Consider the following 17,413-nt stretch of genomic DNA (forward strand, 5'->3'; position numbering starts at 1 on the left):
GAGCAGAGCAGCCGAAACAGCGGAGCAGCCGAAGAGAGCAGCGAGGGGGGGAGCGGAGCGGCCGGAGAGAGCAGCAAGGGGGGGAGCGGAGCTTGACGCATGGGTGAATACCCGTTAGCGTTGCATTGCAGTACCCGTAAAGCGCATGAGCAGAGGCCGACCAGGCGCATTGCCCGAAGATGCACGCATCACGCGATGACGTCATCGGCGCATGCGCTAACCAGTCCTGGCAAGTCGGAATGCAGCACACGTGCAAAGAGCAGGAGACTGTTTGCGAATGTTCGCACCTTGGCGCAGCCTGATGTCGTCAGTGGCCGGCTGCGTTGTCAGGAATCACTTTGAAAAATGAACAACCCACTCCCTCCAATAGTGCTACTGTTAGATGTATGACAAGCCCATTACTGCTCCCTGGGTTGTACAAAGTTAGGTGACAAACATTCACACGTGTGCACAAACACACACACGCGCACACACATAACGCACACGCACACAAATAGATAGACATACAAACACATGCCCATTTTAGCACCTCTACTGGCACAGTCCCTTATTGTTTTCATGAACTTTGGTATTAATCAGACATTGAGCAAGTTCTTTACATTAATACAATATTACTTGCAGTTATATAGAGTATGAATCAATCTTTCATTGTTTTATTCATAACACAATTTTTTTGTCCACTCTGATTAGCAAAAAGGAACTGATAGTCCCTCAGTCCAGCTGCTAACAGTGGTTTGTTTACTCCATTAAGCTGTTTCAGTGTGGCAGTACACTCCTGGATATGGAGACTAAATACCAGCAGGTAGTGAACAGAGATGAGTTCAGAAAACTTAACAATTCAACAAAACGTTAGCAGGACGTGTGTCCATCCCTCTCATTCACACACTTATACCTGGCAAACTCACCACAAACCAGGGACTAAAATGAAGCATTCTATTCTGTGACCCAAAGAGGAGGGGATTAAAATTATAATTCTTATATTGTTCTTGGGGTACTTCATAATTATCATATTCCCGATGAATGACAATTGTACTTTTATTGCGCCCCATCAAAATTAGATTGTTAATATTAACATTCTGTGTGCGTTAAGTTCTTGTGCAGCATTCACCACTACAGGTACTCATGAATAGAATGACAGGGTCCTTACACAGAGCTGTGCATAGTGAATGCATTACTTACGTGAGTTCTTCGGTAACCCTGGGCCAATGCTGACCTGCAAGGTTTTACTGCTGGGTTTCAGCACTGCAATGTGTCCAGCGCCTTGGACGAACTGTACTTGTCGAGAGCTTCCAGCATTCCAAGGACCCCAGTTATCCTTCCTTACTTTCATTTCAAGTCTAAGTAACAGTAAACACAAATGTTAAACTAGAGGAACAGGGCTGTATTTATATAGCACCTTTCACGGCCTCGGGAAACACAACAGCCAGTTTGCATAGAGAAAGCTTCAACAGCCAATAATGATGTAAATAATCAAATCATCTGTTTTTCGGTGTTGATTAAGAGACAAATGTTGGCCAGGATGCCAGTGAGAATTCCCCTGCTTTTCTTCAAAATAGTGCAATGGAATCTTTTGTGCCCATCCATGAGGGCAGACGGACCCTCAGTTTGATGTCTCTCCCAAAAGACAGTAGCTCGGACAGTGCAGTGCTCCCTCAGAACTGCACAAAGAAATGAGAGTTCCAGAATGAAACAATTTATTTTGCATGCACTGACAGCTTATATAATTCATTGGGTTTTGGAGTGGTGCGTGTGTACAGCAATATATCAGCCTGCAGAGGTACTCACGTATTACTGAACCTCAGAGGTAGCTTCCTTTGCATTCTCTCTTCATAACGCTTCGATAAGAGGCTGATGAATTCAGTCTTAAAGACAGACTCCAGCAGACTGTCATACTCCTGCTCGTGTAGGATGAAGAAGTCGTCTTGCAGTGTGCTGCACAATAAAAAGAAGCTGTGTTACTATTGTTGCAATAAAATTAAATTAAACATCACCAGTTAGGTCCAATTTTCAGTAACATTAGTTGAAGGCAAGAAAGTTGTCAATGACAGCAGAAGAATAATGCTACAGGACCCAGACAGGTTGGCAGGATTCATGCTTAGTCACCCATCAAATGGAAGCACCTCCAACAATGCAGCACTCACCTTAGATGTGCACTGGAGGATAAATTAGTGGAACACGGATACACAACCCTCAAGAAGCAACAGAGCTACTAACGGAGCCAAGCTCCAACTACAGAATTTAGCACAAGATTTGTATTTGTGACAGCAACAGAGAAATCAATCATTAGAACTGCAGAGTTGATAAAGAACTGAGAGGCAACACTACATGAAAGTTTGTGTGTCCATAACAGTGAAATGTGAAAACCATCAATGTATCCAGTGATTGCTGCTGCTCGCTCAGTGAAACTGGCTTACCTCAATGATACGGTTAGGATCCGCTCCAACTCAATCTTTCTCTTCAGCACTTCTTTTAACTGGCCTTTCATAGGTCCATCCTTTACTTTTTCTCGTCCAATGAGGTACACAAACTTCGGGGTGAGGACAAGGTCACGCTTCACATTCTGAAAACAGAACACTTCATTTTACGATTTTGTCATGGAGAACTGGATAAATGAAACAACATACTAAAAGTACTTAGAGCAGGTTTCCAAATACATGTTGTGTGAGCCTCACTGAGTTTGAGAGAAGTTATCAGGTTAGGAGCAGAGACAAAAAGGTCCTTGAATACAATTGCCTCCATTGTGGGATGGCCACCTGATAAACTGGTTTGTTGAAAGCTGGAGTTTTCTTTCATGCTCTTTTTGACCTATAGTTGCACAGGTGTTAATGGCCCTTCGTATCTCTTCCAAAGGTAATTTTTTTTAACCTGGATAGTGAATGCTGGCAGGCTATTCGACCACAATGGGCACTGCAGCCAAGCCAAATATTGCCCTCACCCAACATGTACACACTTGGTGCCAACTACTCTCCACCTCACCAAAATGTACATCATACCCAAACTGCAAATGGGGTCCCAGGCCACTGAAGCAGTTGGTGTGTTGCTGCCACTCCCTCCTCGTTCCCACTGCATTTCAATGCTTTCCCTTCTAGAGGGCAAAGGGTCCACCGTCTCCTGAAGGAAAACTCCTGGGTCGTGCATGTGGAATGCAAAGATGGTTGAGACACATCATCACAGGCCACCAACCCTTTTCCTTTGCTTAGTACTTGGAGATAGAAGTTTTCTCCAGGCCCAAAGCAGAGAAAATTCACCCCCTGCTCTTTCCAGCAGCAGTCACTAGGTGGCGATCAGGAGGGGGAAGCCCTGACTGATTTCCTCCCCCTTCCCCCAACCCAAAGTTATTGAGGCCTATTGTCCTGTCCCAAGAACCATCCCAACTGATACGAGCAAATGCAGCAGAGCTAAAGCAGCGATGGGGATAAAACCTGTCTGTATCAATCTATCCAATGACCCATGATGATCAGTGGTTCAATGCTCAGTCTGTGCCACAACTGGCCTCAGGAAGCCAGGGTGAAGAAGGCAATGTTACCCAGGGTTCATGCCCTTGATTAATGCCGAGTGACCCCCTGCTAGAAGTGCACTCCTGGACGACAGGAAAGGAATGGGATTTAAATTCAACTATGATGCCTGCTTGACGGAGGGGCCTGATGACACTCACTTTTATACATGTGAATAATACCCACTTGGGCAAGGTACCAGATGGTGCCTGTGGAATTAGCAAAAAGCCATTGGAGGAAAGAAAATTTGGGGGTGGGGGGGGGGGGGGGGGAGGGGACAGGAGGAAGAAAAGGAGAGTTCAATTATTAATGTTGTGTGGTCAAAACATTCACGTCCATTCTTGGAGTAAGATTTCAGTCACTAGGAACATTCAATAAATTACTGATCAGCTTCTTCTGATAAACCACTTCAGAAGCCAAAGTTTGATTACCAATATCCCTCTGGTTCTCACTGCCTCTATATACTGCAATGTCTGGACTGGACAGCAGAGGGTGCTTTAGTAAAGATTACACCTTCAGTCGCAGTACCATGCTGCTCTGAGTGCATTAGACTTTTCCAGAGAGCATGTTTTTATTGTGATGGGGAGGTATTAATAGACCAATCTTAAAATGTTCTACCTGCTGATTAGTATCCATGAGCAATTCATTGGAGGCATCTAATCTCAATATTAGAGTTGAACCTTGATTATTCAGCATAATGAAGATCAACCCGTCAGCAGTGGAAAATAAAAACTGATGGTTAATCAAGAATATGACAGCCCTCTCTCCCGCAGTATACGTCAGTATCGATAAAGGACCAACTTATAATTTCTAGGTCAATTTATAAAATCAACTGATGATTTAATAAATAAATATAGACTGGACAGGGCTAGTTGAAATCAGACATACCTTAAACCTTCGGTCGTATTTAGCAACTGTGTCTGCAAACTCAACCTTCTCTCTTTTTCCTATGAACTGCCTCAGCTCAGGTCGATCTTCCAATCCAATGTAATCCCCGACAAAATTCCTATTGATGCTGTTTCTCCGCCTCTCCTTTTTATTGAGCAGTAGATCAGATGCTGAGGAGAAAACAGTCAGATTAGATCAGATTAATCCTTTTGAAGTGCTCTGAAATGTACTAATAGTTTTAAACTCTTCTTGTTCTCGAGATGAAATAAAAATAACTGAGATTTACTTTCTTGCCAGTTTTCTGTACCGATATTTTTCTTCTCATGAAGATGTTAGTTCCCCAAATGATCATCCAGTTTGAGCCTCGACCGGGAGTGTCAACGGGCTATTCAACCACAAGGACCGACACAGACAAGCCTGACTTAGTCCACATCTGATGTCCACGCCAGGATTGCTGTATCGCTTTTAGGAATGGAAACGCTGGTTGATTTCCACCCCCACCCCTGCATCCTAGGGCACTGAGGCTAAGTGTAGCGATCTTACTGCTACCCTGGCTGAGATCACCCAACCATCTGGTAGAGGTCTTTAAGATTATGAAAGGATAGGGTAGACATAGAGAAAATGTTTCTACTTTAGGCAAGACCAGGATTAGTGGCCATAAATATAAGATAATCACTAATAACTCACTAAATCACTCAATAACTCACAGGGGAAACTTCTTTATTCAGAGACTGATTAGAATGTAGAACTCACTAACACAAGGAGTAGCAGAGGTGTCGAACATTGATGCATTTCAGGGGAAGCACATGAGGTAAGAAAGGAATAGAAGGATATGTTGATGGGGTTAGATGAAGACAGATGGAAAGAGGCTTGTGTGAAGCAATTACAGCCGCATGGACTTGTAGGGCTGAAGATGCTGCTCTTTCTATGTAATAATATGTAACACAGCAGGAATAGAGCCTGGGACCATTCTGTTTAACTCAGTTTAACCCAATTGGGCTATTAGGACAGGACAGTTACAGAGTTACTGAAACTGGACCAGACATACAAGATTGAGTTGCTCTACCTTCCTCTCTCATTTTTACATATTTCTTTCTTGCAGCGTATTTCCTCCACGCCTTCTGAATCGCTCGAGCGTACGCATCATATTTTCTTTCCCTCATCTCCTCAAGCAAAAATAGCTGTGAAACAAAAAATAGCAAAAGGCTTAATCGATCCGCTCAAATTTAATTCTTCACGTTATCTATCCAAGACTTGTAATAGGTAAGACTGTGTTAAAAATTGGAGGGGAAAAACAGACTATTGAGATGTCTGGAGCAGACTGTGTGGCCCCTCAAACGCCTTCTCTCTGTCTGATCTGCTGTCACTATGACTTGCAGGCTTTGAATATCTCCTGGGCTTGGAGTTCCGGCTGGTACTGAGCCCAGGACAGAGCAACATCATTCTTTCTTCCCAGATGACGTTCCAGTGTTTCAAGCATTCACAACGAGCTCTCTTGGGAAAGTTTGGCAGGGAGTGTACATGACAAGAATTCATGCAATGTGGAAACACAAATAGGCCCCTTGCTGGGGCTGGCATGAAGATAAGCAACTTTTAAATCTGTCTGCTGGCATCAACAGATGTTGAAGTAGTTTGACTTCATTAAGAAAGCTGGCACTAATGAGGTGAACATCTTGATTCACATATTGAAAAGCATTTCTCCCAACCTCTCTCAAAGGTACTGCCTTGTGCTAGGGCACAGTCCCACAGGTACTGATTACCCTCTGGTACCTTGTCCTTGTCATCATTTTCTGCACATAAATCCTATCAGCAAGCATCAGCGAGTTATTCAACCATTATAGAGTATGGCATCACAGCAGACCTAATCTCTTCCTCACCAGGGGATAACAATCAGGAGTGGTACTTCCGGAGATTATTTCCCCTCCCTAGACCTGGGGAGCTAAGGCTAGTTGTCACCTTCTGTTACCCTGGCTCAGCTCAGCATAGGCTCAGAATCAATCCTGGAATTCTCCAAGTGTGTCTGGGTCAGTAGCAAACTGGGCAGGGCTTTAACCCACTGAAGAAGTGGATACTGCCTCTAAAGCTCGAAGCTCAAAACAACCGAAAATGATTCTGATTTTCCTCTTTGATGCAGACAGATATTGAAAGCCTCAAATGAGAATTTCATTTTATTAAAAAAAATGACAAGATATAGGAGGTTGGAAACTCCTGAGAGTCGACAAAGTGCATTTCAGCAATTGATGACGCCCCAAGAAAACCATTTTACAGCAGTCAGCCCAGACAGTTTTGGTCGTCTGCCCAGCCAGACTTAGCCACAAGGTTCGCCTTGAGCTTTCAGTGCTGATGTTTGCTGGCATTTCACAGCATCCTGTCATTTCCTGCTCCAACATGTGACCAGTTTCACTTCATGTTTCAAAAAGACTAAACATCCTGTCCGATTTTTAGCTCTCCTTTGAAAGGTCACAAAACATCCGTTGTGACTAATTGGTGAATGAAATGTGCAACATTGAGACAATTGTCAATAAGGCTCCACTATTCTGGGAACACAGGCTTGCAAGTTGGCAGTTGAGAAGTCTCGATCAGGAGGAGCTTTTCTTCCCGGTAGAAATGTGGAATCTAATCCCAGCAAAAGTGTTTGAGACAGAGAGAATTAGCTCTACTTAAAACAGCAGCAGAATAACAGTGTACTCACACACTATCTTTCACATCACAAAAATGTGAACACTAACAATAGTTTGCAAAGAGGAGGGTCAGATCGAACTGGCCTGCAGAACCAAAGGCTGAACTCACAGTAACATGTGGTTTGAGACCTGAACTGCAGACTGTAGTTTGAACCCAGCCCTGAGAGGATCAGGTCCCAAAGGGCAAAGTTGAATTCAATTATTGGATACCCCTGGTGATAATTCCCCCAACATTAATCTGTTTTGCGTGCATGTGCGATAAAGCCATCACAAAGTAAATCCTACTGGGAAAAAAAATCGTCTTTTACAGATGCCAATATCCGACTGCTCCCCAAATCTGAAACAAATTCAGGAGCAATTCACTCCAGCTTCTCTCGCCAGTGTGTGAATGGGTCATTGATATCTGGTTGGGAATGGGCTAAGTGGTTGCTGGTATGGGATGGTCAAATACTTCTCAGGATACAATGGTTCCGGTCCCGCTGTGACCAGGAAGAAGGAGGCACACATATATTATCCGGCATTCAGTAGGACAGAACGAAATAAAAGAAATGTGGAAATGGATAAATATTCTGGATTTTGTAAGATTATTTTTGGGGATCAGGGAGCATATTTTCACTTCCCTCGGAAAGAAAGTATAAGGACTCTACCCAGGGTTAGAGTGCCTTACCAGTACATGCTCCATGAAGGAGCACAAAATGCAAGAAAGCCCTCCAAAAATCACTGAACTACTTGTGAAAATGTAATCCACACATTCACACACAGTCGGTATAGTCAGGGCCAACTAACTGAGGTCAGCTCAACACCCAACCGTTCAAATTGACACACTGCATGTTCAGAGTATAGGGCTCAGAGGATCTTACACTACAGAATGGCTCCTATGACACTCTCTATCTGGATCCTGAGAGGGCGTGGTGCCAGCAAGATCAGCAGTAGACCACTGGGAAACTGCAGGAGCTTGGCAGTAGCAATCAGATTTTACTGCCTTTTGGCCAAATCGACCATCCTTGGTTTTGAGACTGGAGCCAAGAACAACTTCACTCCAAGCTAAAATTGCATCTGCAGAGTTGCAGCCTACGTGCCTGAGTTATTCTGGAGGACAAAGTGCACCCACATTCCGGACAAACTAAAAACATCAGTCACCATCAGAGCAGAGTTTTGTCTTTCCCCAACGGAGAAAACTGAAGGCAGCTTTGTAGGAGTTCGTGTGAAGAAACTTGTGCCAATTTGATCCTTCCTTTTCAGAGTGGTTCCCACAAAATCCCATTCTCATTCCATGCATGAGTTCTGTCACAACAATTTATTCCATTTAAAAAGACAAACAAATAGAAAATAAGGAATTTACTGGGTGCCACACTGAAAGAAGCAGGCAAGCCAAGTGAGGTATTGTGGCTACAAGAGCAGGTCAGGGGCTGGGAATTTTGCAGCGAGTAACTCACCTCCTGACTCCCTAAAGCATGTCCACCATCTACAAGGCACAATCAGGAGGGTGATGGAATACTCTCCACTTGCCTGGATGAGTGTGGCTCCAACAACACTCAGGAAACTCAACAACATCCCAGACAAAGCAGCCCACTTGATTGGCACCCCATCCACCACCTTAAACATTCACTCTCTCCACCACTGATGCACAGTGGCAGCAGTGTGTACCATCTACAAGATGCACTGCAGCAACTCACCATGCCTCCTTCGACAGCACCTTCCAAACCCACAACCTCTACCACCTAGAAGGACAGGGGCAGCAGATGCATGGGAACACCACCACCTGCAAGTTCCCCTGCAAGTCACACACCATCCTTACTTGGAGCTATATCACTGTTCCTTCACTGTCACTGGATCAAAATCCTGGAACTTCCTCCCTAATAGCACTGTGGGTGTACCCACACTAGATGGACTACAGCGGTTCACCATCACCTTCTCAAGGGCAATTAGGAATGGGCAACAAATGCTTACCTAGCCAGCGACGCCCACATCCCATGAAATGAATAATAAAAGAAGTGACAACACTGTAGAGACCACAAGCCTAAATTGGCAGAGTACAATTCAAAGAACAGCACAATTGCTTGGTTGGAACAAAGCAGAAGCCAATTTGAAAGGTTTATTGACTTGCAACGAAACCACAATTGCAACATGGGTGGAGCTGAACTTTCAAATGAATTCCTTCTGCATAGCAACCACGTCTATCCAGAGACAGTGGATAGAGATCAGGTAGAGTACAACAAGCTCACTTACAGACTCAGGGGCTTTGATGAAGATTTTGGTTTTCCCCAGCTGATGCTGATCTGGATCCATGTTGACCGATCTGAGGAGGTGGACTACTCCTTGTTTCACGTCTCCTCTCCAGGAAGGCCACGTCTCTTTAGTCAGAATGGCATACCTGCAATAAAAAAGGCGGGGTTAGCAAAGAGGATGACATGAATTTAGAAAAACATAACTCAAGGCATTTATACATCTCTCAACTTTAATTTCATTTTCCTCGGCCCTGGAACTAAACAGTTTTTGTTCAAGATAAACAGATGTAAAATATATGGATAAATAGTTTGAAAATTCAGCAATTTATAAATGGTTTCTTTCATGGTCAATGTTGGAAATGTTTATTTATTTAAAAATGCCATTAATCCCAGTATAACAGCTAAGTATAAATAGCGAGTAGTCCATTAACCCTCTGGGCAAAGCTAGAACCCACACACATGGCATCATCAACAATAGTTGACCAATTTTCACTGTGGATTTTGAGTCAATCATAGGTCATTTTAGTACTAAATAACCAAGTTCTAAATAATATGACAGCCGTGATTTTGTGCAGTTGAAATAACTCATACAGGAGCCCTGAAGCCAAGGAATATCTTCAATATCTCTGTTAGAGGTTTCAGTCAAGATTCCAATTGAGCAATAGTCTGAATTACTCACACAGACCTGTGTACCCACAGCTCCACAAACAAATTTACAACCCTTTCCTTTCTCTCTTCCTTCTCTCAAACAAAATGTATAGTTGTCCTACATTGCTCCTCAGTTAGACAGGGGATCTTACCCCTCTAACCTTTTATGTCAAGGCCTGGGCTCTCTCTTCATACTCTATCATGCCAAAAACTGCCTACCCCATACATTCCCCTCATACCAAAGTCTGGTTCCATGCCAAGAACTGTTCTTATACCAAGAACTGGCTTTTCTCTCCCCAGAAGCTCAACCCTGGTGACTGGACAGGATATAAAGGAAGAAATAATGGGAGCTTGTCAGAAAGGTACAGCGATAATCATGGGGGATTTTAATCTACATATAGACTGTAAAAATCAGATGGGCAAAGGTAGCCTAGATGAGGAGTTCATAGAATGTTTTTGGGATAGTTTCTTAGAACAGCACGTTCTGGAGCCAACCAGAGAGCAGGCTTGAGAAGACGTGGCATTGTGCAATGAGATAGGATTAATGACCTCATAGTGAAGGCGCCCAGAGGTAGCAGTGATCATAATATGATTACATTTTACATTCAGTTTGAGGGAGAGAAGAGTTGGTCTAAGTTAGTATTTTAAACTTAAAATAAGGGCAATTATGAGGGCATGAAAGCAGAGCTAGCAAAAGTGAACTGGCAAATTAGGTTAAGGGATAGGTCAATAGAGATGCAGTGGCAAACATTTAAGGGGATATTTAAGAATACACAAAACAGCTACATTCCAACTAGAAAGAAAAATTCCAAGGGGAGGACTGACTATCCATGATTAACTAAAAAAGTTAAAGATGATATCAAACTTAAAGAAAAAGCATATAATTGCACAAGGATGGGTGACAGGTCAGAAGATTGGACAGAATATAAAAAAGAGCAAAGAATGACTAAGAGATTAATAAGGAGGGGAAAATTAGAGTGCGAGAGAAAGCTAATTAGAAATATAAAAACAGACAGTAAGAGTTTCTATACATATTTAAAAAAGAGTTAACAAAGTGAGCGTTGAAAGTGAGTCTGGGGAATTAATAATGGATAATAAGGAGATGGCAGATGAATTGAACAGATATTTTGCATCAGCCTTTACTATAGAGGATACAAGTAACATCCCAGAAATAGCTGTAAATCAGGAAATGGAAGGGAGGGAGGAACTCAAGAAAATTACAATCACCAGGGAAGTGGTACTGAGCAAATTGTTGGAGCTGTGGGCTGACAAGTCCCCGGGTCTTGATGACTTTATCCTAGGGTCCCAAAAGAAGTGGCTAGTGTGATAGCTGATGTGTTGGTTTTAATTTTACTAAATTCCTTAGATTCAGGGAAGATTCCATTAGATTGGAAAATAGCGAATGTAACTCCTTTATTTAAAAAGAGAGACAGAAAGCAGGAAACTACAGGCCAGTTAGCTTAACATCTGTAAAGCCTGGTGGCCTCCTAGTGGGGTCAGGGCCTCCCCCCACCACAACCCGGCAGTGATCACTGTCCCCTCCGGGAAGATACACCCCACCCACACTCTCCAGGGGTCACCAAAGTCCTCTGTACTGCAGAGCCTCCTGCAGTACCGGCAGTGGCCATTTCTGGTACTGCAGAGCTGCTGGCCTTCCGACTGGATGGCGGCTCTTGGAGGTGGGAGCTTGTCCCTTAAAGGGACGGTGTCCCGGACAGTGGGCAGTTAATTGCCTGCCCGCCGTGGAATTGCAACGGGGATCCAATGGAGGGCCAAGACAGGGTCTCTCACCAGAAAAAACATTCAGCCCGATGTGTTCAATTCTGGGCACCACACTTTAGGAAAGAGGTCAAGGCCTTGGAGAGGGTGGAAAAGAGATCAACTAGAATGGTACCAGGGATGAGGGACTTGAGTTAGGTGGAGAGACTGGAGAAGTTGGGGTTGCTCTCCTTAGAGCAGAGAAGGTTAAAGGAGAGTTTGCTGGAGGTGTTCAAAATTATGAATGGTTTTTATAGAGTAGTGGCAGAAGGGTCAGTAACCAGATTTAAGGTGAACCAGAGGCAATGTGAGGAAACTGGAATGCACTGCTCGAAAGGGCGATGGAAGCAGATTCAATGGTAACATTCAAAAGAGAATTGAATAAATTCTTGAAGAAGGGAAAAATTTACACGGCTATGGGGAAAGAGAAGGTGAGTGAAATAAATCAGATAGCCCTATCAAAGAGCTGGCACAGATACGATGGGCTGAATGGAGGCCTTCAGTAGTGTATCATTCTATGATTTAGGTTTGATTGTTACAATCCTTCCAGCAAGGCAAACAAAGAGTTAATCTCAAAAATTGAATTAAGCGAAACTGCAATTAAACAGCTATCCAATGAAAGCCGATGAGATAAAATCAAGTGTTCAATTCATAATGTGATTTGGTTGATTTACTAAGAATGTTTATGCTTGATTTTGTGGTCATATTCACTTGTACTGTATATTAAGTATGCTACAGATTCAAATTCGTTCACACTTGCTCAACAACAGTTTCTGAAATCTGCATCTTTTTGTTTTCTGCCCCTTCAGAATCCATTGAGCGCACTGATCCCAATTATAATTTTACGGACAAGTACAATGTAGAATCCAACACTCAATTTGGACACATAGGAAAACTAAGTCAAAGATTCAGCAGGCTAAGAAAATAAAACAACTATACACAGGCCAAAGATTCAATAGCTAAAACAACTAATCAAATTTATTTGAAAGAAAGAATGGCTCAAAAATACAGTGATTGAGACTTAAACTGGGGAAGAAGGCAACATGAATTTACAATATATAATGCATTAGTGTTCTCACTTCCTGCCGTTTAAACAGTTTCTTGAAGTTTAGGTTATTCTTAGAATTAAATGAAGTACTACCCTTGACATCATGAGCAGTTCATCAAAAGAAAAACTCGGGAAAAGTGAATGGCAACAGTCCAGTCTTCACTTGCCCTTTGATAACAAGGCTATTTGGAGCCATATCACAAGAAATAAAATAACCACATCTCTGTGGAACTCATTTTGTTGAGCAGCCTTCATAAACCAGCAGGAACTAAAGAACAAACAGTTTTTGCTTAACTTATATGAAGAAGGAAAACAGTCACATTTGAAAGGTACTATGAACAAAAGTGCAGTGGAGTAACTAACTACAGCTTTAGTTTAGTCGACAGCCATTTTTTGTGGATCTCAGTTTTGACAAGCAACCAGAAGATGATCAAAATTTCATTGCAACATTACACAATGCTGAAATTAACAACAGTTCCTGCTCTGGATTGAATGGTTGGGATCAATTTACAGACAGTTAATCTATTAGACCTGCAATATCCACAGCCTTGTGTTTATGCTTAACACTTTAACATGATTAATCCAAACCATAAGAATAAAAGCAACTTAATCTCCTTTGAAGTCGATAAAACAGTCTTCTTTCTAAAACTCATTGGGAAAAATGACGTTGGTGATTTTATTTATTTAGAGATACAGCACTGAAACAGGCCCTTCGGCCCACCGAGTCTGTGCCGACCATCAACCACCCATTTATACTAATCCTACACTAATCCCATATTCCTACCACATCCCCACAATTCCCCTACCACCTACCTACACTAGGGGCAACTTATAACGGCCAATTTACCTATCAACCTGCAAGTCTTTGGCTGTGGGAGGAAAGCGGAGCACTGGCGAAAACCCACACGGTCACAGGGAGAACTTGCAAACTCCGCACAGGCAGTACCCAGAATTGAACCTGGGTCGCTGGAGCTGTGAGGCTGCGGTGCTAACCACTGCACCACTGTGCCGCCCAGAACATACTTTTACTAAACATAAAAGATCATAAACTTCATGATACAGCAGTTGGAATTTTAACAGCCCATTGGAGACAGGGTGGGAGGGGTGGTAAAATGGCGTTAGGAGGGAAGCCCGACACGTTCCCGTCGCCAGATATTCCCAGCAGCAGGGATCTGCCGACTGGAGGCGGGCGGCCAATTAATCTAATTGGCGTGCTGACGGCCATTTTACCAGGCCGCCAGGATTTTACAAGTGTCTGAATGGCCCACCCTGCCGCATAGGGAAACTGCTAGTTACATCGAGGTGGCCTCGCAGTGTCTTCTTGGGTGGGGGGTGGCCTTCCTTTCCAGAGGCTCCATGTCCTATGGAGGGGACCCCCAGACAGCAATGGCCGCCCCCATAGCCCTGGCACCACCACTGGAGGGGCAACCCTTACGATTTCCGCAGCCTGCCTGCCTGCCTGGCCATAGCACAACAGTTTTTTTCTCCCGATTCTTCAAGGGCGCCTCAGTTTGGAGGGGCCCTCTATTTCCCCTTGCAGCCTTAGAAGCAGCCTTCTCTATCGGTGGCACTGCCGAGGCTGCAGGCCCTCTGATTGGGTCGGCAGCTTGGAGAGGCAGGCCGCCATCCTTAATGGGACCGCAGTGCCAGCAGCGGCCTCTTAATTGGCTGCTGCGAGTAAAATTGCCGCTGGGATCCCACCATTCACCCTCGCAGGGTCATGACCCGCACTGGGCCCCGACATCGGGAACCACGGCGTGCCGATGGAATCCTGGCCCGGATTTCTCTCTGGGACCGGCAGACGCACACAACAGAGTGATATCTGTGGCAGTGGACTTTGATGATCAGTATCCAAATTATAGCAGAGTACTGCATCATTATCCTAAGTGCAATGAATGAAAATGTATTAGGAACACTGCCTTAACACAACACAAAGCGCTGGCTATTTTAAAAACTGAGTGCCTTGGAAGAAAGATGCAAGTTAAGAAAGGAACCCAAGCAGTATTCACGGGAGACTCAAGAATGCAAAGTTCAAATTTGCACATAAATTACATTACAACATAATTTTCTGAGTGGGGCCAACGGCACAGTGCCTCACCTACCAATAGCACACATCAGGAAACTGCCAACACACAACCATCTTGCTTTGATTGAAATTGAGACAACTCACTGGCTCCATGGAGTTGGGGCATTTACCCCATTGGTTTCAGGACAAGATAATTAGATCTTCACTTACTTTTTAAACAGTTTTATTCCAGGCAAAATGACCCAAATATGGAATACCTTAAGAACAGTCACTAATAAATAGCAAGTATACAGTGTTTACTTTGTGCCCATGTTAGAGCAGTGACACACCACAGGATGGCTGAATCTGTATAAAAGACAGCGGACACAGGTGTGGACAAGCTTAAAATCCTTTTGTTGCGCATTCACCAGAAAAAACATACGCTGGTATAAATGATTTAATTTTTTGCAACCAGCTCCTGTCTATGGGCTGGGATTTCCAACTTTAACGCAGACTGACATCAGCCATTCTTTAGACAAGGGACCCAATATGGCTCTTTTGGTCATTCAGTTGAAAGAATTCAGTTGAAATGGAGTCAAACAGACACAAGAAATTTCCAGGTTCAATGATCTGGGCTTAGTCAGCGAAAGGGACAAATATTACATTCAGCCTCAGCACCCGTGGGTTAGTGCTTCTTGTTAACTTGCTTAGTTGGTAGAGTTTTTACCTCTGGGTCAGAAGGGTTCAAGCCATGCTATAGACTTCAACACATAATCTAGGACTTCAGTGCACTACTGAGGGAGTGTTGCATTGTCGGAGGTGGCATCTTTTGTATCAGATAGTCAAACGAGGCCGACTCTTCTGGCAGATGGATGTAAAGAGCATAAATGAAGAAGAGGAAATGGCTCTTTTGAACGTTCTCCTCTTCAACATTCCTTCTACTGAAGACAGATTATCTGGCCAGCCATTCGTTTGCTGTTTTCGGACCTGGCAATGTCTGCCGTATTTGCAGGCATAAAAGCAGTGACTATGTTTGAAAAGTAATCCAGTGATTTTAAAGCACTTTGGGACATCCCAAGGATGTGACAGGTGCTATATAAAGCAGGTTAGTTTTTTCCCCTGATTACTGGAAAGTACCCTTGTATAGCTATCAGCTGAGGACAGAATCAGGCTCAGCTGTGATGTCTCCCCATAGTGGACTCACTGTTTAGGCTCACAAGTGAACGATGACCACTGAAAGGTACTGCAAAGTGACCAACACTCGCAGGACCGTTCTCCAGGAAGAGTTGGCATTTTCAAGAGCAAAGGTAAAAGGGAGAAGAGTGTCTAAAACACTGCTGGCAGGTGAGGAACAGAGGGTGAAATTAAACTCCCATGATAAGCCTCACCTTTGTAAGAATTTCTTAAAAACTCGTCTGTAAGCGTAGCCTGCTCGTCGCACTCTGATGTTTTCCTTTAAACCCAGATACTCCACTTGGTGCTTAACTCTAAAAAGAAAATGACAAACATTAACTGTATGACAGGAACTAGATTTTTTATTTTGGTAAAATAACATACATAAAATGTGGCCAACACTTTCATTGGAACTATTTCTTTCATTGCCTAGTTTAAATATATCCCTTTTATGATCATAAATTCAAGCTTATTACTTACCTTCCTGAACATACTCCAGGGATTTGAAATTACACCATTAAACACCAACAGGCACCTGGTACAGTGATGGTAATCTTGCTACTGAGGCAGAAGCTTGTGGTTCAAGTCCTTACACCAATGACTTGAGCACAAAATCTGAGGGACTGCTGCACTGTTGCAGATGCTGTCTTTCTGATGTGATTTTAAGTGAGGTCCTGTCTGCCTACTCAGGTGGACCCAAGAAATCAATAGTATTGCTGAAAATAGAGACATTTTGTCAAAGTGGTGCATTCTCCATGGCAACGCCTCTACCAATCAGAGTCCACTTGCCAACCAATCAGCACCCTCTTCTCATACAGTATAAATTTGTTGCTTCCCTTACACTGGTATTCTTGGGAATTGTCCTGATGAGTGCAAGATGAAATGCTTTGACAAAATGTCTCTATTTTCAGCAATACTCAAGTTCTGTACTACCAAACGACTAAATCAAATAGTGCTATGTGAAAGACCAGGGCAGTTGTCCTGACTAATACTTATCCTTCAACCACTATAAAAAAATGACGATCTGGTTATCTATCTCTGCTTTCTGTGGGAACCCGCTGTACATTAAACAACTGCTACATTGGCATTACAACAGTGACTACACTTTAGAAGTACTTAATTGCATGTGTAGCACTCTGGGATGCCCCAAGGATGTGAATGCTGCTATATAAATGCAAGTTATTTCTTTACATATGAATGCTTATCACTGTTCTTACTGCCATTAGAGAGGTAGGGTAATCTGTTCAAAATAATGGGCTGAAAGTAACAAAGAAAGTGTTTTTCCACAGCATCATTTTAAGGCTCAAATGACTGCAATAGATTCAGTGATCGGCAATATGACTTGGATGTTGCTCAGCATCACTGCCTCATTTCTGGTGACAATTATAAACTGAATGTGTGTAGCATTCTTGAAAAAGGAGCCAATCTATCTATACAACACCCATGAAGAAATAAATTGCAATAATAATCTTTTTTTTTTAAATTATCTC

General features: G+C 43.2%; 1 protein-coding gene across 4 annotated transcripts in view; it reads right to left on the bottom strand.

Annotated features, from left to right (window-relative positions):
- myo1ea (myosin IEa) overlaps positions 1-17,413 on the bottom strand; it is a 132,338-nt gene that overhangs the window by 10,230 nt on the left and 104,695 nt on the right. For all 4 annotated transcript variants that reach the window (XM_068017914.1, XM_068017913.1, XM_068017912.1 and 1 more), the window contains 7 exons: positions 16,139-16,237; positions 9,293-9,437; positions 5,449-5,563; positions 4,383-4,552; positions 2,415-2,560; positions 1,786-1,932; positions 1,180-1,337 (listed from right to left, as the gene is read on the bottom strand). In XM_068017914.1, coding sequence (XP_067874015.1) covers positions 1,180-1,337; positions 1,786-1,932; positions 2,415-2,560; positions 4,383-4,552; positions 5,449-5,563; positions 9,293-9,437; positions 16,139-16,237 — 980 coding nt within the window. The remainder of the gene's footprint in view (positions 1-1,179; positions 1,338-1,785; positions 1,933-2,414; positions 2,561-4,382; positions 4,553-5,448; positions 5,564-9,292; positions 9,438-16,138; positions 16,238-17,413) is intronic.

The sequence above is a fragment of the Heterodontus francisci genome, chromosome 38, assembly GCF_036365525.1.
Source record: "Heterodontus francisci isolate sHetFra1 chromosome 38, sHetFra1.hap1, whole genome shotgun sequence".
Lineage (NCBI taxonomy): Eukaryota > Metazoa > Chordata > Chondrichthyes > Heterodontiformes > Heterodontidae > Heterodontus > Heterodontus francisci.